This window comes from Propithecus coquereli, unplaced genomic scaffold (assembly GCF_000956105.1).
Source record: "Propithecus coquereli isolate 6110/MARCELLA unplaced genomic scaffold, Pcoq_1.0 Scaffold155, whole genome shotgun sequence".
Classification (NCBI taxonomy): domain Eukaryota; kingdom Metazoa; phylum Chordata; class Mammalia; order Primates; family Indriidae; genus Propithecus; species Propithecus coquereli.
In genome coordinates this window covers 3,028,380-3,051,711 of record NW_012139969.1, presented here as the reverse complement: position 1 = coordinate 3,051,711, position 23,332 = coordinate 3,028,380, and the positions used below count along the sequence as shown (strand labels likewise).

Here is a 23,332-nt window from a genome sequence, read left to right as displayed (position 1 = left end):
GCTATGTTGTGAGGGCTGGTCTCAGTCTCCCGGCCTCCCAAAGTGCTGGAATTACACACAAGAGCCATTGCGCCCCACCTGAGTTGTTGAATTTAATGGGCAAAAAATTGTTTGTAGTATTATCTTACTGTCCTTGCTGGAGTCTTACTGCTTTTATTGATCTGTAGTACTAGCTTTAGTTTTTCTTGTTTTTCCGCTTTCGATTTTTTTTTTGACTTCTGCTCTTTATTATTCCCTTCCTTCTGCTTGTGTTGGTGGGTTTTGTTGAAGCATCTGAGACTTTTCTTCTTATGTGTTTAGTGTGTTAAATTTTTCTCTAAACACTGTTAACTGTGTCCCACAAATTTTGATATGTTGTATTTTCATTTTGTTCAGTTCAAGTTATCTAATTTTCTTTGAGATTTCTTCCTTGACCCTTGAATTACTTAGTAGAAGATGATTAAGTTTCCAAGTAGTCTGTCTACTTGTTCAATGGATTACTGAGAGAAGAGTATTGAAATTTCTAAGTATAATTGTGGTTTGTTTATTTTTCTTATCTTTATCAGTTTTCACTTTATTTTGAAGTTTTGTTCTTGGGGGCATATATTTAGGATTGTTGTGTCTTCTTGGTGAATTGACTTTTTTACCATTGTGAAGTTTTTCTTTATCACTGATAATTTCCCTTCTGAAGTTTACTTTGTCTGATAGTAATATAGCCACTGCTACTTCATTTGATTAGTGTTTGCACGATAGCCGTCCTTTTAATATGTATGTTTCATACACTGCAAACTGGGTTATGGACAGCATGTGGTTTTGCCCTTTTTTGAAAAGAAAAAAAAAAGACACAACTTGGCTGTTGCTGTCTTTCAAATGGCTTGTTTTGAATATTGACACTTGATGTAATTATTAATGTGGTTGGATTTAAGTCTTTTTTATTGTTTTTCTCTTTGTCCTTTTTCTGTCTTCTTTTGGGTTACTTTTTTTTTTTTTTTGAGAGAGAGTCTCGCTCTCTTGCTCCTGCTAGAATGCAGTGGAGTCGTCATAGCTCACTGCAACCTCAAACTTTTTTTTTTTTTTCCCGAGACAGAGTCACTCTCTTGCCTGGACTAGAGTGCTATGGTGTCAGCCTAGCTCACAGCAACCTCAAACTCCTGGGCTCAAGCGATCCTTCTGCCTCAGCCTCCCGAGTAGGTGGGACTACAGGCATGCGCCACCACGCCCGGCTAAATTTTTCTATATATTTTTAGTTGTCCAGCTAATTTCTGTCTATTTTTTAGTAGAGATGGGATCTCGCTCTTGCTCAGGCTGGTCTCGAACTCCTGAGTTGAAGCGATCCTCCAGCTTCAGCCTCCCAGAGTGCTAGGATTACAGGTGTGAGCCACCACGACTGGCCAACCTCAAACTCTTGAGCTCAGGCGATCCTCTTGCCTCAGCCTCCTGAGTAGCAGCAGCAGGGGCCACTGCGCCAGGCCAGCTTTTTTTTTTAAAGGTGTATCTCTTGGTCTTGTTATTTTAGTGGTTGGTCTTATTATTTTAGTGATTATGTAGGGATTATAATATAACTATCTAACTGTTCACATTCTATTTAGAGTTAGTATTTTACGACTCCAAGTGAAACAAAGAAACCTTACAACTATGCAGATTACTTTTTCCCAGGCCCTTTATATTAGGTTGTTGTATGTATCATGTCTATATGCATGTCTGTATCCTCCCCATCATGACATGTTATAGTTTTTTACTTCAAGTTTTATGTTTTCAAAAATTTAAGAGGAGAAAAATAGTCTATAATATTTACTCAGATATTTACCATTTCTGTTGCTCTTCGTTCTTTTCTATAGTTCCAAGTTTGCCCTTAGTATCATTTCCCTTCCCCCAAATGACTTTTTGAAGTATTTTAGAGCAGTTCTGCTGGCAATTCTCTTTATCATTGCTCTTTATTTATTTATTTTGGTCTGATAATGTCTTTGTCTTCATTCCTGAACTATATTTTCTTTGACTATAGAATTCTTGGTTACATCTTTTTTGATATCCCTTAGAGTGTTCATTTTAAAAAAAAGCATTTTTTTCTCTGTTGTGAAGATTGGATAATTTCTGTTGATTTATCTTCAAGTTCACTGACTCCTCTGTCATCTCCTTTCTGATTGTGATCCTATCCAATGAATTTTGTGTTGTTTAGTTCTAAAATTCTCATTTAGTTCTTTTTTATAGTTTATGTTTCTCTTTTGAAAATTTATTTCATTCTTTTTAAGGTGTTCACCCTTACCTAATGGGTCATGGTTTTGACAGCTACTTTAAAAGTCTTTGCCTGGTAATTCTAATATCTGGGTCATCTACAGGTCAGCATCTATTGATTATCTTCTCCTTTGAGAATTGGTCAGATTTTTTGTTCTTGCTATGTCTGGTAGTTTAGATTCAATCCCAGGTATTTTGAATATTATACTGTGAGATGCTGGGTCCCGTTAAAATCCTTTAGAGAATGTTGAAGATATTTTTTTTTTAAGACAGAGTCTCACTGTGTTGCCTGAGCTAGAGTGCCGTGGCGTCAGCCTAGCTCACAGCAACCTCAAACGCCTGGGCTCAAGCGATCCTCCTGCCTCAGCCTCCCAAGTAGCTGGGACTACAGGCATGCGCCACCATGCCCGGCTAATTTTTTTTTTTTCTATATATTTTTAGTTGTCTGATTAATTTCTTTCTAATTTTTAGTAGAGACGGGGTCTCACTCTTGCTTAGGCTGGTTTCGAACTCCTGAGCTCAAACAATCCGCCTGCCTCTGCCTCCCAGAGAGCTAGGATTACAGGCGTGAGCCACCGCGCCAGCCAAGATATTTTTGTTTGTTTTAGTAGACAAGTCAACCTCATTAGGTTATACCTGCAAGTTCTTTCTCACTTTACATAGGCAGTTGGTTCCATTATATTCAGTTTTCAAAGCCTTTGCTGTGTTGTTTGCATTTGCACCTCTCATTGACACTTAAGTTAATCTAGGACCTGGGCAGTGATTTATAGCATAGTTTTGTTCTGAAAGCCTTTCCTATACTTCTGTGGGTGTGTTCCACACACAGATTTGGGGATCTACTTCTCCATTTCTCTCCTCTCAGTGATTTCTCCCATACTTCTCAGCTCCCAGGGGCCTTTTCTTTATTCCTTCAGCCAGAAGCATGGAGTTCTCTTAGTTTTAGAGTCCTACATGTCAAGGCAATGAACACATTCAGGGAGGCCCTGCCCAGAACCTATTAAGTTAAAATATGGGGGTGGTACCTGGGGGTCTGTTTTTAACAAAACTTTCCATAGTTATTTTCGATAAACCAATAATAGGTTTGGGAACTACTGGCTGGAACCAATGTTTGGCAGTAGCAACATCAAATCATTCCCCCTCCTCTCTCTTTTTTTCCCTCTCTTTACAAGTTGAGACTCTTAATAATTTCTGAAATATTTTTCCCCAAACACCCTATCTAGTGGTGGGGAATATAATGTACTGGATGCCACAAAGTTATAGTCACATAATTCCAGTTAATACCACCAAACTTAAGTCTCTCAAGTGATAGGATTATTGCTGTTATCTTACACATGGCTAAATCTAAATTTCTGACTTTATTTCAGTTGTAGGCAAATCTTGTGAAAACCTATCTCCGATCTCTGAGAGTTCTTTTAAAATTTCTAAATCAGTCACGTCGCAGTGGCTTTCGCCTGTAATCCTACCATTCTGGGAGGTCGAGGAGTGGGGATGGCTTGAGCTTGGGAATTTGAGACCAGCCTGAGCAATAGTGAGACCCCATCTCTACAAAAATTAGAAAAATAAGCTGGGCATGGTGGCACACACCTGTAGTCCCAGGTCCTCTGGAGGCTGAGGCAGGAAGATCTCTTGAGTCCCAGGAGTATGAAGTTTCAGTGAGATACGATGATGCCACTGCACTCTTGCCTGGGCGACAGAGCGAGATTCTGTCTCAAAAAGAAAAAAAAAAGAAAATTTTAAGTCACATTTAGAAATGTGACTTAGAAGAAAGAACTGGAGACAACAGTGTCTGTATATTTTGGACAAATAAACATTGTAGGATCAGTTAATAGATTTCTTTTTGCATCTTAACTCTTGTAGATTATTGGTGTCTGTCTAGAGTGCTGTTGAAGAAGGATTCTTGGGAGAGTTTGGGTCAGAGAAGTAAGAAGTACCTAGATAGAATAGCAGAATGTGCTATGATGAGTTAGTGAGAGTGTCTGCATCCTTGGCTTTGGGGGAAGGGGAGTATATTAGTGTGAATTTTTCTCTGACAAATGGTATTGTTGAAAATTGATAAGAGATTTCTTTCTTGACATTTTATACAAGATTACTTTAACTAAACCAGTAATTAACTATGGTGAAATAAAGTAGTTTTAGTCCACAGAAATCTTTTTTGAAATGTTATTTGATGTGGTGAAATTATATACGAAATACAAATAAACAGACCCATGTTTGAGTTCGTTCCACTTCCGCTCCTGTAACTTAGCTCTAGTGTCTTTGAATGAGTCAGGTGTTGCTGATCTCTTAGGCCCCATTGCATTTTAAGTTAAAATTCTGTACCCAAAGAGTAAGCTTATGGGAAAAGGGGATATTTGTGACAGCACTGTAAACTTTGGTCTTACTTCACAGTGTTAGCTTTTCCCTCTCAAAATGAAATAGCAACCCCAAGATTACACACTATAAATTATTACATAGTATAAATATTTTGTCAGTTTGGTTTAATATCTCCAAAGTACCCTCTGACTTAGAAATGATTTGGACCCATTTGAACTAATGTATGAGGTATTAGGGGAAAATATTATTATTATTATTATTTTTTAAAGAGATGAGGTTGAACTCTTGGGCTCAAGTGATTCTTCTGCCTCAGCTTCCCAAAATAGCTGGGACTACAGGCATGCACCACTGTTCTCAGCTAGGCACTAGAAGTTTTATTGATTACATTTAGTGTGCTGATACGGTGGTCTGTTAAGTTTTAATTGCAAAAAAATTAATTTTAATTAATGCCTGATTTAATACAGTAATTTACTTTTGATTTAATTTCTTTTTGGCTTATTTTGACTCTTACAGAAACCCGACATATTAGTGTGGCGGACTATTTTTAAATAGTCTTGATCATATAATTCAAATTTTGTATTTCCTTCGGGGAATAAAGAAATATCCTATGAATAGATATTTGGGTAGGATATTATGGAAATTTAAATTTGTCCTAGAAGTTCACTAAATGTCAGTGAAGTGCTGTTACCTTTAAATGACTTTTTTTCCCTCCTTCTTTAGAATCCAGCAACTATCACAAGAATACTCCTTAGCCACTTCAATTGGGATAAAGAGAAGCTAATGGAAAGGTAAGGAACTATGTTGTCAGCTTTGTACTTAGAAGTCACACAGAAAGCCTGTTGAACTGAATTTACAAGAAGCAAGTAAAGAATTGATTTATGTTCCAGTATGTGAACAAACCAAAATGCAAGTAGTAACTGCTTTAATTTCTTGTATTTCCCATCTGTAAATTTTATAATAAATTTAGTATTAGGGAATTCAGACTTAATGTTTCTTATTTATTTGAAGGGTTGCTCTGCTTCAGTTTCTTAAACACATATCCTCTTGGGCACCAAGAACTAAAAACAGATCAGAAAAAAATCACTTGATACATTCTTGGAGCACATGAATAAGATCTTCCTCTAATTACTTAAAAAGATTTCTTGCTCATAAACTTTTAAATCTGTGTCAGGCATATTAATGACATTTATTCACTAAAACAAAATTAAGAAGTTACTCAGGCTTTCTTGACCACCAGACCAGCTGCTTAAACTGGTTCTCTGATTTCAGGGCAGGATTCTGTCCCCCTGTATTAATTAATAATTAATTTATTTATTTGGGGATGTGTGTGTGTGTGTTTCAGAGATAGAGTCTTGCTCTGTTGCCCAGGCTGGAGTGCAGTGGCATCATCATAGCTCACTGCAACCTCAAACTCCTGGGCTAAAGTGATCCTCCTGCCTCAGGCTCCCAAGTAGCTGGGACTACAGGCGTGTGCCACCACACCTGGCTAATTTTTCTACTTTTTGTAGAGATGGGGCTTCACTCTTGCTCAGACTGGTCTCAAATTCCTGACCTCAAGTGATCCTCCTGCCTCCACTGCCCAGAATGCTAGGATTACAGGAGTGAGCCACTGTGCCCAACAGTGGTGTTTCTTCATTTTGGTAGCATTTACTTTTAGGCTAATTTATTTTATGATACCTCTGCTAGGAATAGGAGTTTTTATTATTTACTTCTGAAACTCCTTTAGTGAACTAGACTTACTCAGAGTTTGTTTCATATATTTCTATAAACACATTCTGAATTATATCTTACTACACGGCCCAAAGTGTTTTTCAGTTAAATATTGTACATAAGTGTGGTAATTGCGAATTTAAAAGTGTGAAACTTCTTTGTGTGAACTTTTCAGTTTCTCTTTGTAATTTCAGTTTTTGTATATTCTGAAGACAATCTATTGGGTACCTAGAGATTTATAATTGGATCTTTAAATAGTGTCTTTAAAATCAGTATGCAATATCTTTTTGTCTTATTTAGTGATTTTCTCATATTCTATGTGGTCTACTGTTAGCACTGCCCTGCTTTTTTTTTTTCTTTAAGCATTTGGCATATCTTTTCCATTTTCTAATGTTCTTTCCTGGGTTATTTGGTTTTAGGTGTATCTTTCGTAAATAACATGTAGGCAATTTTTTAAAAAATCTAAATTTATTAAAAAACTAATCTATAACTGTATTTTAATAGCTGAGATTAACATATTCACATTTGATGATAATTGATGTTTAGATTTAATTACAGCTATTTTAAGTTGTGCTTTATATTTACCATGTTTTCTATTTGCTTATTTTGTAGACTTCATAAAATTTTCTTTTGATTTTTCTCTGATAATTTCAAAGTTATATATGTATTCTGTTTCAGTTTTTCTAGTGGTTACCTTTACAGTTTGCCCATGTATACTTAAAACTATAAGTTTATAACAATATTTAGTTACAGTATCCATCTCCTGTACAAGATAAAAACTGTAGCATAGTTTTTTTCTCTGTCCTTTTCTTTTCCAGCTCAGCTTGATAAGTCCATAATGTTTGAATTTTTCATTTGATTTTTAAGGCTTTTCATTATCTATATACTTAACACTTTCTTCTTTTTTTGGCTAATTTGTTTCTTGAATGCTTATGTTTTTTGGAAATTTATTCATTTTACTCTGAAATATGTCTTGTAATTGTGTAAGTCACGTTTCATATGTGGTAAACATTGAGTCCTATAAGAGAAACTCTTAATATTTTGAAATTTATTGTAATATTTTCAGATGTGAGTTTTAAAAACATAACCAATTAGGCCCATTAAGTCTGAGGACTCATGTTTTTGGTTTTGGGAACCAAAACCAGCTGTTAGCTGTTATTTCTTCAGCATACCTTTTCTCCATTCTCTTGATACTTTCTGGAATTCCTGTTAGGCACATGTTGAAACTTCTGGATCTCTTTCCAGGTTTTCTAACTTCTTCCAAAATACTTCTGTACTTGCGATCTTTGTCTTTGTACTTCGTTCTATGAAAATTCCTGAGGTTTATTTTTTATCTATCTATCTATCTATTTATTTAAAAAAGAGACAGGGTCATGCTTTGTCACCCAGGCTGGAGTACAGTGGCATTGTCACAGCTCACTGCAGCCTCAAACTCCTGGGCTCAAGAGATCCTCCTGCCTCAGCTCCTCAGCCTCCTGAGTACCTGGAACTACAGGTGTGCACCACCACACCCGGCTGATTTTTTTCATTTTTTAACAGACAAAGTCTTGCTATGTTGCCCAGGCTGGTTTCAAGCAATCCTCCTGACCTGGCCTCCTAAAGTACTGGGATTGTAGGCACAAACTGCTGCACCTGGCTTCTCAAGTTTATTTTTAATTCACTTGCTTTTCTTTCTGCATCCATTCTGCTTTTTAGCCATCTTGAATTGTTTAACAGTGTCCAACTTAATTTTTTTAAACAACTTTATTCTTGTTTTGTGGTTGCAATTTCTTTCTTCCTTTATCTTTCTTGCTACATTAATTATCCTTACACTAAAATAATTAGACCTAAATAATGAGAGTACAATGTGGCTGAAAAGGTACAGGGAAATTTAGTCTTAAGTATCTTTGTTAGAAAAAGAAAATGAGGTAAAAAATGAACCAATTCTTTGAAATGGGAAGTTAGGAAAATAAAGTAAGCCCAAAGAAAGTAGAATAGGTTGTCTTTTTTTTTAGAAATGGGGTGTCTCTGTGTTGCCCAGGCTGATCTCAAATTACTGAGCTCAAGCTATCCTCCCGCCTCAGCCTCCTGAGTAGCTGGGATTACAGGTGTGAGACACCATGCCCAGCATAGAATAGGTATTTAAGATAAAAACAGATATTCATGAAATAGAGAACAATCGCAACAAAAAAGAGATAAAACAGAAGGATAGATATTTGAAATGAATTTTTTTTAAAGGAAAACATCAAGAGAATGAGAAGACAAACAATAGATTGGGAAAAAATATTTGCAAAAGAATTTACCTGATAAAGGACTGTTACCCAGAATGTACAATGAACTCTTAAAAGTCAACAATGAGAAAATGACCGGATTAAAAAATGAGCCGAAAATGTTGCCTCCTCACCAGAGAAGATACACAGATGGCAAATAAGCATGTGAAAAGATGCTCCACATCCTGTGTCATCAGGGAAATGCAAATTAAAACAACATTGATGGGCGCAGTGGCTCATGCCTGTAATCCTAGCACTCTGGGAGGTTGAGGTGGGCAGATCGCTTGCCTGAGACCAGCCTGAGCAAGAGCAAGATCCCCCCTCCCCTGTCTCCACTAAAACTAGAAAAAATTAGCTGGAGTATGGTGGTGCATGCTTGTAGTCCCAGCTACTCAGAAGACTGAGGCAGGAGGCTCACCTGAGCCCAGGCGTTTGAGGTTGCTGTGAGCTATGATGATGCCACTACAGTCTAGCTGGGGCGACAGATTCTGTCTAAAAACAGACAAACAAACAAAAATCCCAACATGGAGATACCACTACATACCTGTTAAAATGGCCCAAATCCGAACTACTGATATTGTCAAATACAGGCTAGGATGTGGAGCAATAGGAACTCATTCATTGCTGATGGGAATACAAAATGGTACAACTACTTTGGCAGTTTTTTACAGCGGTTATGCTTCTTGGTATAATATTTACCCAAATGAGTTGAAAACTTTATGTCCACATAAAAACCTGCACATGTCTGTTCATAGGAGCTTTTATTCATAATTGCCAAAACTTGGAAGCAACCAGGATATTCTTCAGTAGGTGAATGGATGAATAAATTGTGGTACATCCAGAAATGGAATATTTTTCAGTGCTAAAAAGAAATGAGCTATCAAAGTATGAAAATACATGGAAGAAACGTAAATGTATATTACTAAATGAAAGAAGCCAATCTGAAATGGCTACATACTGTATTATTCTAACTATGTCACTTTCTGGAAAAGGCAACATTATGAAGACAGTAAAAAGAGAAGGGAGGGATGAATAGCATGGAGGTTTTGTAGGCCATTGAAACTATTCTGCGTGATACTATACTGGTAGATACCTGTCATTATACATTTGTCCAAACCCGTAGAATGTATAACCCCAAGTGTGAACCCTCATGTAAACCATGGACTTTGGTGATAATGATGTGTGAGTGTAGGTTCATCAAATGTACAATGTTGATAGTTGGGGAGTTATGCTTGTGTTGGAGTTGGGGGTATATGGAAACTGTCACTTTTGCTTAATTTTGCTGGGAACTTTAAACTGCTCCCCCAAAATAGGTTTGTTTTTTTTTTTTTTTTTTGGAAAGGGGGAAATAAACCATTGGTAAGTGTGATGGGGGAGAAGAGGGCACAAACAACATTAGAATTATGTAAGCCATAATTACAGATGGGAAAAATATTTCAAAATTATAAATTAATACTGTATACCAACTTTACTAATACATTTGAAAGGTTAGAAGTGGGTTCTAATAAAAGGTTAGAAGTGGGAATTGCCTAAGTTATCCCCTAAGATGTAGAAAAATAGAGTAAACTCATAACCACATAAAAGTGTAGTAAATATAGTATGAGACTGCCTGCCCCTTCCCCAAAAAGCACTAAATGACTTTATGGGTAAGTTCTATCTAATAAACCTTCAAGGAACTGTCAGTTCCTGAGAAAATTATCTCAGAACATAGAAAAAGAACATAATTCATGTTAGCCAAATCAGAATAATCCTGGTTCCAAAATTTGACAGAGAGCATGAGAAAACCATCTTTATTAGGAACAATGCTATTGATTTTGTAAATAAAATAATACTTAATTGAATTGAGTGAATCAGTGGTCTTGTAGGATTTTTCCTAGAAATGCAGGAATAGATCATGATGGGGGAAATTCTTTCCATCTATAGCATTTACTACATTAACAAGAGGAACCAAAAGGTAATCATAATATATGCCAGTTATGCATTTAACAAAATTGCGCACTTGTCCATGATTTAGTGAAAACAAAATTCTTAGCAAACTGAGAGGGTAATGTCTTAGCTTGATATAAAAGTAGTCAACTAATAATCAACAGCAAAATTTTACTTAATGTTGAAACATCAGAAGCATGCCCATGGAAATTGAATGAGGATTATGACTGTTACCACCATTTGAATGTATTGGAAGTTCTGATAAATAAGAAATACACAGAAAATTAAGTGGTCTGAAGATTCGAAAAGAAAAGAAATTATATGTACGTAATATAATCATCTACCTAGGAAACCCAAGAATTAACTGATAAACCATTAAAGTGGTTGCTGTTAGAGTTGCCTGAGAACTTTTTAAAAAATACCAGTGCCCAGGCCCCTCTCCATTACCGTCTCCCTCAATAAACTTGAAAAATGAAAAGAAACATGGAATAAAGTAGTCTTATCTTCAGTGACACTGTGTTCCTCCCCATTCTTGAGTATAAAAACGAAGGTTACCCATCTGGTAATACTATAACTATTTAGAATCCCAGGAATTACAAGAAAAAGTAGACAATATAGCCAATAAAGGTTGTTATGTAGCATTTTTAAAAAAAATCTTGCTTCCTAATTGGTAACACTGAATGTATTCAAGTATCATTTGTATTTATCTTGATATACTTAAAGATAAGTCCTTTTTTCTTTTTTTAATCTACCCAAGATAGTACTTGAATTAAAGATAAATCTTATCCTAGTCAAAATGGTGAAATATTTTAAATTTCTTCCTCTCTCTTTACTCCTTCATTCCATATTCCAGGCATATCAGTGTTTATTTTATTTGTTAGTAAACCATGGTCCCTGCCCTGGAGGAGGAGCTTATGTCCAGTGAGGGCAATAGAGGTGTAAATAGATCTTGCCAGTTATTCCTCTTGTTTGCCTCATGCTGCTTATGTTAGTCTGTAGTTTAAACAAATTCGTCCTAACCCTAAAAATGAATTTTATTCTTTTTAAAAATAATTTTTGGGGCCAGGTGCAGTGACTCATTTGTAGTCCCAGCATTCTGGAAGTCCAAAACAGGAAGATTGCTTGAGGCCAGGAGTTTGAGACCAGACTGGGAAACTTGGTGAGGCTCCATCTCTATAAAAAAAGAAAAATTTAGCTGGGTGTGGTGGTGCTGACAGTACTCCGGAGACTGAGGCAGGAAGATCACTTGAGCCCAGGAGTTGAAGTTTGCAGCGAGCTGTGATTATATCACTGTATTCCAGCCTGGGCGACAGAGTGAGACCCTGTCTCTAAGATAGATAGATTTATTTATTTATTTGTTTTGAGCAAAGGTGAGGAGCTGGTGGAAAAAGGACAATTTTAGCTTTATGGTCTCTACTTTTATCTGTGATGGCAGCTTTCCATACCTTTGCTATTATCTTGCTTTCCAGTCTTCTCAGGTTTTTTTGTTTTTTAGCTCTGTAGATTAATTTTTCTTCTGTTTTGCAAACTAAATAGAATTTTCTCTATTCACTAATTTCTTCCCATGACCCTCCAGATGAAGCAAAAAAAGCAAAGCAGAGAATCAGAACTGCAGCAACAACGGTATCTCTCAAACTTTCCATCTGAGCTTTGATACTATCATAATTTTTTAGGATATTACTTCCATTTTTTCATCTGTCATGTCTCGAACCTATTCTTCCTTTCCTGAAATATCAGTCAGGGGTTTAGTTATAAACAAACTTTAAGAGGTAAAATGAAATAGGCATTAAAGATTGAGAATCAAGTGTGAAGGCTATGCAGCCAGGAAAATGCCAAAATCACAGTGTCAAACTATTTTAATGGAGGCATTATCGCTGCCATCATTGGGCACAAGCATCACAGCTCCTATCATCACTATTGGGCATGTGACACCAAAACTAGTACTTCTGCTGTTGCAGCCTCTGAAAACTGGGTATCTCCTTACTCCTTTGATAGAGTAAATTCCTCATTGAACCTTCTTCAAGTACTAAGGTTTTTTTTTTTTTTTTTTTTGAGACAGAGTCTCACTCTTTTGCCCGGGCTAGAGTGCCGTGGCATCAGCCTAGCTCACAGTAACCTCAAACTCCTGGGCTCAGGCGATCCTTCTGCCTCAGCCTCCCAGGTAGCTGGGACTACAGGCATGCGCCACCATGTCTGGCTAATTTTTTCTATATATTTTTAGTTGGCCAATTAATTTCTTTCTAATTTTTAGTAGAGGCGGGATCTTGCTCTTGCTCAGGCTGGTCTCGAACTCCTGAGCTCAAACAATCCACTCGCCTCGGCCTCCCAGAGTGCTAGGATTACAGGCGTGAGCCACCGCGCCCGGCCCAAGTACTAAGTTTTTGATAAACTGTCTCCTTGCTCCTACTGGGCATAGATCCTCCCAGAAGGAGAGACTGGGAATGTGAGTTGTCCGTTCTTCCCCTTCTTTTTATGACAAGGGAATACTCCTAAAAATCCATCTTCTGTCGACCTCTCTGGCTTCTTCTCTTTATTTCTATATCTTTTTCTGTTCTCGTATTATACTTCAGTAGTACAAAACTTTTGTGGTGGTCGCCAAGTTCATTTTTGTGCTGCCTCAACTTCGCAAATGTATTTTGACACAGGGCTTCTGTGGATATCAGTGTAGGCCGTTAACTGTGCAGCTCGAGGGAGCATCTTTGGAATTGTACCATCAATGGCCCAGGCCTAATTTGCTTTTCTTATTGTCTTTTTTTTTCCTAATTATCCTTCAAAACCCAAGTTTTACTTCTAAGACAACTTTTCTTGTTTCTCAAGACAGTTAATCACTGCCTTCTTTGTACATTAATGTGTGTTTAATGTTTTACCACTTCTATTAGAATTCTTTGTGCAGAAACTATTTTACTTATCTTGTATTCATTCCTACATGTAACACAATTCCTAATATGTAGTTGATGTTTAATTAAGTATTTTGGTTAAGTGCAGCCATTTCTAGATTTTCTTTTCTGTAATAGGATTTTATTGAAATTACAACATGGATGTAAATCGCATTTCATTTTGGCTGGATTTAGAAACAAAACACTAAACAGGGAGCTCCTTTAGAGTTGGCAATAGGTAAAAACATCACTATCTTCTCTATTGTAGCTCATTTCTTGTACATCTATTTTGATAAGTTTTAAAAACTCATTTTAGTTAATAGTATATAAGGTAAGTGTTAATGAGTTAACTGGCATGTTTGAGGTGAGGGGAAGTAGAGGTGATTGAAAACTTCTAACAGATCGTATAATCAAAGAATCCTGAAGAAGGATTTCAATCTCTCCCTGACTGTGTTGCAAATAGCTTTTCACTTTTTATTCTAAAACGTTAATATCCATTTAATGAATAGGTACTAGAGTTAGCACTCGTGATTATGATAATGTGAAACTTTTCTTAGCCACATTAATGGTAATATATTTAACTTCCAGGATGTGAAAGTAAATTTGGTTTTTCAGAAACCTTGCTTTTGTGATAACATTCATTACTATTCTCCTCCAGTATAGTGGGATTTTTCCTGTTTAAACAATTCTGGTATTATTGGGGAGTGGTATATGGTAAGAGGCAAATGTACCATCTCCTTACAGTGAATGGTTAAGAACGTGGGATCCCCACTCCACCATTAACTAGCTGTAGGAACTGGAACAATTTTCTTCCTTCGTTCCTTCATCTGAAATGATTTTACTTTATCCATTCTATTGAATCCAGTCTCCCTGCTACGTCACTACTTCATAATTTCAAGTTTTTTTTTTTCTTTCTTAATATCAACTGTGTGTAAGAAGAACTTGAACAGGGGTTTGGTGATGAGGTACACACAACAGTGTATTACGCAATTGACCCCCACAGTACTTAGAGATATAGTTTTATGGTACTATATAAGCGATCATTTCTGAGTTAGGTGGGAAGGGGTTTATTGATGAGGTGGCATTTGATTGGACAAGGAGGAGCAGGGGCTATGGGAACCTGAGTATTTCAGGTTCAGAATATAATCGGTTGGGAAAAACTTTAAGGAATATACGTGTTGAAAGATAACGAGATTGTGTGGCTGGAGTACATGAAGAAAAGAGGGGAAATGTTCAATAGGCACATTATGGAAGGCCTTGAATTTTAAGCAAATGAATTTAGACATTTTTTTCCTATTTATTGAGAAAGCCCTTAAAGGTTGTTTTATAGAGAAATATTAAGAGCATTATTTCAGAAAAAAAATCTAGTAATATAATAATATGAGCTTATTGGAGGCAGAAAGGCCAGTTGGGAAACTGTTTTAACAATCCAGGTTAAAGGAAAATATTATCCTGTCTTAGGATGATGACAGCTAAATTGACAAGAGATGGTAGATGCAAAAGATGTAAAAGACTTTTAACTGAGACAGAAAATATAAGAGAGTCTGGGAAACTTCTGGTAATTTGGACCATTCCTTTCACTAAAGACAATAGAAAAGGCTAGATGAAATTATGAAACGTCTTTTGAAAATTAAGAGCATCAAAGAATTAGTAAAATTAGAGGGTTGAGGCCTGAGAGAATGTGGGAATCTAGAGAAGTGAGCCAAGACTAGAAAGTCTGCGTTGCCCTTGCAGTATATGCCGGTCTAAAAGAGGTAGCTAAGAGACTGAGCTATGAGTTTGGTTAACTCTTTGGTTAGTGGTGTGAAAAGTTGGAGTATTTGGCCCACCAAGAGTGAGGATTGATACGCCATCTCTTGTAAAGACTGAAGATGGGAGCCAGGCTCAGTGGTACGTACCTGTAGTCTCAGTTATTCAGGAGGCTGAGGTGGTTGGCTGAGATGGGAAAATCACTTCAGGCCAGGAGTTTAAGACCAGCCTGGGCAACGAAGCAAGACCTCATCGAAAAAAGAAAAAGACTGAAGATGGTCTTCATGTCTGTTGGGTGGCCCAGAAAACCTCAGACCTTGAATTGGATTAAGATAGTCCCAGAATGTTAATGTCCCCAGAGATGTGACAGATACAAATGTATATCTTCTGTAGGGGAAGAACATTATTATCTAAGGCCTCAAACTATTTCCTCAAAATTACTTTTCTAAGTAAAACATACCAACCTGAGACTGAAAATATTAGAATTGTCACACCTAGAAGAAAATGAGTATGTTATCACTAGGGAACTGGTAAGTATGAGCTGTAATTCAGATTTGAAAAAAAAAAACTCAGAATTTCTCTGACTGAACAAAATAAGCAAAATTAACTCAGTGAATTAGTTTAACAGCAGATTGGACAAAGCTGAATACAAGTGTAGTGTATTGGAAGATCAAAAAGCTCTCCAGAATTAGGCATATCCACTAAAAGATAGAAAATACAGAAGAGGTTAATAAATACCAAGGCTATAATGAGATGGTCTCATTGAATCGTAGAAAGAGAGGAGAAAGTGTGGCTGAGGCAATATTCAAAGATGTAATGGCTGAGAATTTTCCAGATTGGTAAAAGACATGTGTCAAAGATTCAAGAAGCTTAACAATTCCCATGCATAATAAATACCTGTCGTATTGATTTAAAGATGTACAATTTTTCACATTTTAACATGTCTGAAATCTGGATGCGTCTTTCAGTTGATGGACTCCTAGTCCAACAAGATTGAAATTTTGACTTATGTGAAAATTTTCCCATATCAGCTTCTGGTAAGATCATGAAATTTCAGTACCCAAACTATTTTAGAGTTGATGAAATGTGGTGAAAAGAAATCTACATTTAAAATGTGGACATAATCCACATTTCTTATCTTGGGTGGTGGTTATACACTGGTGTTAGTTTATAATGGTTTATAAGCTGCATGTTTATGTTTATGCACTTTTCTAGAATTGTGTTATTTAAAACATATACACAAACATAGGATAAGGAACAACCTTAAAGGGATGATTCAGCTTGTTTTTTGGACAGGTAACATTAATAGTGCCTTTGGTACCTACCTACAAGTAAAGCTAACATTTTGCCAAGATAGTTTACTCACTGCTCTCCTTGACTCTAGTATCACATCTGTCCTGAATTTAACTTTTATCATATCAATTCATTTTATCAACCTCTGCCACCTTTGTGGTTCTTACCACATCAAAGTTATGCTCTCTGGGTTTGAAAATCTTCCATACTTTCATTCTATCCTGTATGTCTGTACACTACACCTGTACACACCCTTGGGATACCCTTTGGTATTCAGTCCCTGACCTCCTCAAGCGCTATATCTTTGCACAAATTCAGAGAGACCCAGTAATATTTCATTCTGGGATTATGCTCATGGGTATCATGTACAATTCTATACATCACATACAACTTATACGACACTTCCTGGATCTCCTTATTTTCTGAATTCTTAACCATATTTACTGTTAAGTTGTTTTGACTTCTTGAAGTTAGTTGCTGTTTTCTGTTCTTCTCTAGGATTCTTCTCCTACCTCTTGCATGCTAAGTAGCATGTCATATTGCAAATAGATACTCATCTCTTTCCTTGAAAGCAATTAGTGTTGCAACCAGCACAGTTCTTCACCCATACAGTCACTTGATATGTAAGGGAACTATGCAAAATGGAACTTAATTGTATACTACCTTGTGTTTTGATTGATTATTCTTAGTTTTAGCATGGCTAGATTTTAAATATACTTGTTTGGTTTATAGGCTTTTAACATCCACAACACAAAGACTTCCATTAAATATATTGAAAAACCATTATCAAAATAATAAAAGGGTATTTCTTTTTGTATACTAGAAGAAACTATATATTTCTCTTTAACTGGAATCAGATCCATTATTGCATAAATCACAAGCAGTGTGTTTTAATTTATTTTCTAAATAAAAATGTGTAGCAGAAGGAAAAGACCATTGAGCAGAGGGTATATTCTTCCCTTGAATGCACATATTTGGAAAGAATGCAGAAGCTACTGCCTTTGTTTTCATTGAAGTGAAAAATAGCTTTAAAAAATAATGGTTTCTGTTAGTCTTTTTTGAGAAAGTAATAAAAGTTTGAACCTTCTGCTGGGGAGAGTGGGGAAGGGAGGAATATGTATAAATAAGTTATAAATAAGTTATAATGTTTTGGATTCTGTAAAATTGTTGAAGTTCCAGGGACCTCAGATTAAGAATCCATGTGTTAGAAGAACATGGTAAAATTGAAATAATCATAATCAAGCCAGAAGACATGGATAACCACCAGTGAAAATGACACATGTGTCTTTAAATGTGACTGGAACACCCTGTGAAACCAGCATCTGTGTCTTCTGAAGCCTCTATTGTAGAGTTCTTCTCTGTTCTGTGTTACAAAGGGAATAGTTACTATCTTATTTTTTAAATGTCCTGTATAGTTTAAGATCTACTTTGAAAGTTCATGAGTGTCAATAAAACCATATTCAAAAAAGAATTAGTAACATGTTTAATTGTTAAAGCTGGATAATGGGATAGTGGGAGTTCAGTTTATTTGTATTTGTTCACTTAGCTTTTGTATAGTTAATTTTTCCTATAATAAATGAGGTTTGGAGCCTTTTTGAAAGATGGCATAGTTTGTTGTGTTCCTGTTATGATTTTGCTAACTAAAGCTTAGAAGGAGTTGTCTTACATCTCTTTCACTATGGTTAGTTCCTTATTCCACCTTTCTTCATTGAGGCTCAGAAATAACAAGGAAAAAGTATGGCAAAAAGTTTCTCAAAAATTACGCAATAAGATTTTTCTACTGCAACTTGACAGTATTAATTAGTAGCCTCTTTGTCAAGTAGTCCTTTGATGAGCATTAAACATACTGAGGAAATTTTATTATAATGCTGCTGTTATCAGGTTGACCTTTCCCTAATAGGAGAAAAGTCTTATAACCTCAAAAAGTATTGTACTTTTTCTTAAAATACATGAGCAGTATGTTTATTTAGCTATAAAATTACATATTGAATATGGCTAGGCGCGGTGGCTCATGCCTGTAATCCCAGCACTCTGGGAGGCTGAGGCAGGAGGATCACTTGAGACCAGGAGTTCCAGACCAGCCTAAGCAAGAGCAAGACCCCCATCTATATAAAATATAGAAAAATGCACTGGGTGTGGTGGTGCGTACCTATAGTCCCAGCTACTCAGGAGGCTAAGGCAGGAGGATCACTTGAGCCCCCCAGGAGTGTGAGGTTGCAGTGAGCCATGGTGATGCCACTGTACTCTAGCAGGGGTGACAGAGTGAGACCTTGTCTCAAAAAAAAAAAAAAAAAAATTACACAGAATACATTTATATTGAATTGTGAACTAAATTATTTTTTAGAGATTAGCATAAGAAACCCAAAACTTTTAAAGCAAGTTCTTACAGACTCTCATAAGTCCTCATTTGGTCTTTCTTATGAGGGCCAAACCTTTCCTTTAGAAAAAAAGGTTTTCTGTCTCTGACCCCTTAGAGTTTTGATTCTTTGGAATTCTGAATGTTACCTACTAGAGGTGCATAGGTATGCCAGTCATCTTACATTCTAATTTTAGACCTTGTTTTGAAAGAATATCTTTAAAAATCACAAAGGTAGAGTGATATCTTTTAATTTGTTTGAAAATTAACATTCTACTTCAGGAGGCCTTTTTAAAATTTAAATTTTTATCAAAGTAACACAATCCTTGTTTTTTAAAAGTCTAATGCTTTTACAAGGGTTACAAAGGAAAAATAGTGCTCCAACCCCTCAGTTCTAATCCCATTCCCCAAAAGGGAAAGAGCTATTTATTTCAGTGTTTCTTAATAACTTGCTTATACTACCGTACTCTATCTACTGGCTTCTTTCTATGGAAAATGAGGATTAGGTTCTGAAACTAATGTCTGTTGTAAATACTTGGGGGTGGGGGGGTCTTCTTTCCTAATGTGTCTACGCTCTTGTTTTGTATTGCTGTTTTAAGACTTTCATTTTCATGTCTTATGTGCTGTTTTTGCTTTTTATAAATTTGATGACAGTTCTTGTTCATTCATATGAAGTAAATAAATTTAAGCTATTCCTCTGCTCCTTTGACATTTTTTCTTACACATTTTCTAAAAATGGAAAAAAACACCCAATTAGAAGCAGGTTGATGTGGCCAGAGGAAAAAGTTGAACTGACAGTTCTGAGAAAGAATCTAAGATCTGCCATGGATTTTTTTAGTCATTTGTCAAAACTATAATTATGATATAGAATAATTGTGACTTTTGTAGCATTTCAAAGTCAATGTCTGGTACACATAAATTGCCACATGAGAATGTTGAACAAAAATTATTTGGTCATTTAGAAATAAAGGTGTGTATATGCCTGTTTATACATGGATATGTAAAATGTATAATTTATTTTTATAAATGTGTGTGTCTATTTTTGCTTCCTCTCAGGCTTATAGCAATAGATAATTGGCTTGTAAACATATAATGGAAGCTGTAAAGATAGATAGGATTGAGCTTTGATAGCTTAAGACTATAGAGTAGAAAAGCCTGCTATATATCTTTACATTGGGTTAACATTTTTTGCTTTTCTGATTCTTTTGTGAGAATAAGTACTCCTCCAACAGTGGTTGATCTTTATGAACACTTAGTAGCTTTTAAGTTACTAATGGCAAAATTAAATATTGAAGTGGCAAACAGTAACGCCATATCATTCAGAATTCAAAAAGAAACACTAGCCAGTGGTGTTCCCTACCAGCCCTATTTCTCCTCCCCACAACCGGACATAAGAGCTCTTAGGCTGTAACTGTTCCTGCCTTGAAATTTAATTCATATTTGTATGTTCCTGTCCAGCAGGCAAGTAAAATGAAAAATTAAAATCCAAATAATTCTAGACAGTTGCCTAAGTGCCAGTTTGCTTAACTCTATTTCTGTAAACATACTGGATGAACAGAAAAAACCCTAGAGAGAAGAGAATTTATAGTTTACTTTTTTTTTAATTGACAGATACTGATTGTATGTTAAAACTTTAATCTAGAGAAAGCTAAGCCATGGGACTAGGGGATACCCCCTGCTCGTGCCCTAATCCCACTAAGGAAAGTCTGGGCTGAAGGAAAAACCACACTGCTCTTCTGGTTTCATTTTCATTAATATGATTTCTTGAAAAGGATACGCAGAATTGCAGGATAGGAGAGAAGCAGTTTCCTAGGATAAGCTTTGCAGTTGTTTACCAAAGTCAATGAAACGGAGAGAAACATGTGGTTAACTCATTAAACAAGGTGCCTGAACTGTAGTGCTTCACACCAAGTCAGTCCCTCTTCATTTTGGCCTGCTTTTCACAAGCAAGGATGTATATAAAAGCCAGCAAACTGAAGGAACTTTCAAATAGTGCCCAGGTGAACAGTGTGAAGAGTTAAGAATCTAGCCATATTCTTGGACATAGTAGTCCTAAATAAAACTATAGTAATTAGAAGAAATCAGCTTTTGTGTTCTCTTAAGAAAGTTAAAATGAACATAGACTCTTTGAGATGAGAAATCAAAGATGAACTGATAAAACAACAGGGTGAAAAGGAAGCTGACAGAACAAAAAATGAAGGGACAAGTAATAATCTTGTAGAACCTGAAACCACTTTGGCAACAGCAAGAAGTAGAACAGACATTATGGAAAATAGAGATCCGGAAGACAGGAAAAGGACAAAAAAGGAATTAGCAAATGGTAGACATGGAGGACAAATTAAGAGAGACCAGGTACAAATCAAGCACAATCTTAATAACTGAAGGATCTTGAAATAATTAATGCCCAAGTGGCATTTCAAAAGAGAGAGTTATTAGGTCATTAAATATGAAATGTCCAATTTTGAATCAAAAGTTTAGTTTATTATATCTCAAATAAAAAGCAGTACAATTAAAGTATGCACCTAAACTATAAACACAGTTTTGCCATCTTAACGGTTGATTGTTTATGCCAGCAGCGAAGAACCCTGGAGAGTGAGTGGTGATGAAATCTCGAAAGGTGTTTTCCACAGCTTGTTGAGAATTGAATATTTCTCCTTGCAAGAAATAGTGGTCCAAAGCCTGGAAGAAATAGTCAGTTGGTGCAAGGTCTTGTGAATATGGTGGATGACAGTTTCCAAGTCCAGCGTCTGTACTTTGAGCGGTGTTGTTAGCGCAACATGTGGTTGAGCTGTTGTCTTGCAAGAGGATTGGCCTGTCTCTGTTGACCAGTCTTGGCTGCTTAATCGCAAGCATCCTTATCATTTTGTCCAGTTGGTTGCAGTAGACATCTGCTGTAATTAATTGACCAGGTTTCATGAAGCTGTAGTGGATAATACCAGCACTGGACTACCAGACACCATTAGCTTTTTTTTGATGAGTATTGTTTTGGACTGTGTTTTGGCACTTCATCTTTATCCAGCCATTGTGCTGAACACTTGGGATTGTTAAAAGAAGCCATTTTTCATCACACATAACAATATAGTGTAGAAATGGTTCACTTTTGTGTCGTGACAGCGAAGAAAGGCAAGCTTCAAGACGATTTTTCTTTTGATGCTTGTTGAATTCATGCAGAACCCATCTATCCAGCTTTTTTACCTTGCTGATTTGTTTCAAATGGTCCAATATTGTTGGAATAGTAACATCAAACCTTCCTGCTAATGCATACGTAGGTTGAGATGGGTTGGCTTCCACTACAGCTTTCATCATTATTCACCTTGGTGTCAGGTCGCCCATGTGGCTCATTTTCGAGATTAAAATCACCAGAATGGAACTTCTTAAACTATCAACGTACTGTGTATTCATTAGCCACATCCTTGCCAAACACTTTGTTGATATCTCCAGCTATCTGCACTGCATTGGTTCCATGACACAACTCATATTCTAAAATAACATGAATTTTTTACTTATCATGGTTTCACAAAAATTGCTTTAAAAAATTTTTTAAAAGATAATCACAAGCGACAACATGCATTTGAAAGACTGAGGATGTACCTGCACGATAAAAATAAAACAAAATGGGTCAAAGTGAAATGTCAGAGATACCAACTGTCAAACTTAGTATTTAAGGAAATTGGACATTTCATACTTAATAACCTAATGCTGCTTAGAATAAACCCTAGCAGAACTGCTAAACTTGAAGTATAGAGAAAGAATCCTATGTATGTGCCAGAAAAAAAGGATTTGAGTTATAAAATGAGAAAAATTATTTTGGCTACAGACTTCCTCAATAATAATAAGTAACAGAAGAAAACGGAACATTGTCTACATAAAGAATATGAAGAGAGGGAGCCAGGTATGGCTTATACCTGTAATCCCAGCACTTTGGGAGGCTGAGGCAGGAGGGTCACTTGAAGCCAGGAATTCAAGATCAGCCAGGGCAACAGAGTGAGATGACTTCTCTACAAAAAATTAGCCAGGCATGGTTGTGCATGCCTGTAGTCGCAGCAGAGGTAGGAGGATCGCTTGAGCCTAGAAGTTTGAGGCTGTAGTGAGCTATGATCGTGCCACTGTACTCCAGTTGAGCAACAGAGTGAGACCCTGTCTCTTAAAAACCAACAATAAAATAAATATTTTTTAAAAATCGAGTATTGAGAAAGGAACAGATTTTAACTGAAGTGAGCATTTGAGTATGTGTAAACATTTCCATTATGTCTAAGTGATTAGGGGTATAAAGTTTAGGAAACAAAAAGCAGTTTTTATTCTTGAAAGAAAAGCTACTTAATATAAAAAAGATATAATTAGTGAAAAAAATTATAGAAAATTATAATCAACTGGGAAAAGCTCAAGGAACTCCAGCCAAAACCGTAGGGTTCAGTGGAGAGTTGTGTAACAGAGGGACAATCCGTGTTTGTTTAATGCATTTTAACTGCAATGTGAGTTGTATTTAACTCTGACTAGCTTTTACCCTGGGGCCTTGTGAAGCATATATAACTCACATGTCTCTTTACCTTGAGCCGCATGAACTGTTTTTCAAGTTGCATATAACTCACACACAGAAAACAATAAAAAATAACAAATTTTTCATTATATTAGAAAGGATCATTTTGTTT

The 23,332-nt window shown here is 36.2% G+C and overlaps 1 protein-coding gene across 1 annotated transcript in view; it reads left to right on the top strand.

Moving 5' to 3' along the window:
- The window catches only part of ARIH1 (ariadne RBR E3 ubiquitin protein ligase 1), a 108,025-nt gene that overhangs the window by 38,059 nt on the left and 46,634 nt on the right, over window positions 1–23,332 (top strand). Inside the window, exon 2 of the mRNA XM_012640625.1 lies at window positions 5,245–5,312. Coding sequence (XP_012496079.1) covers window positions 5,245–5,312 — 68 coding nt within the window. The remainder of the gene's footprint in view (window positions 1–5,244; window positions 5,313–23,332) is intronic.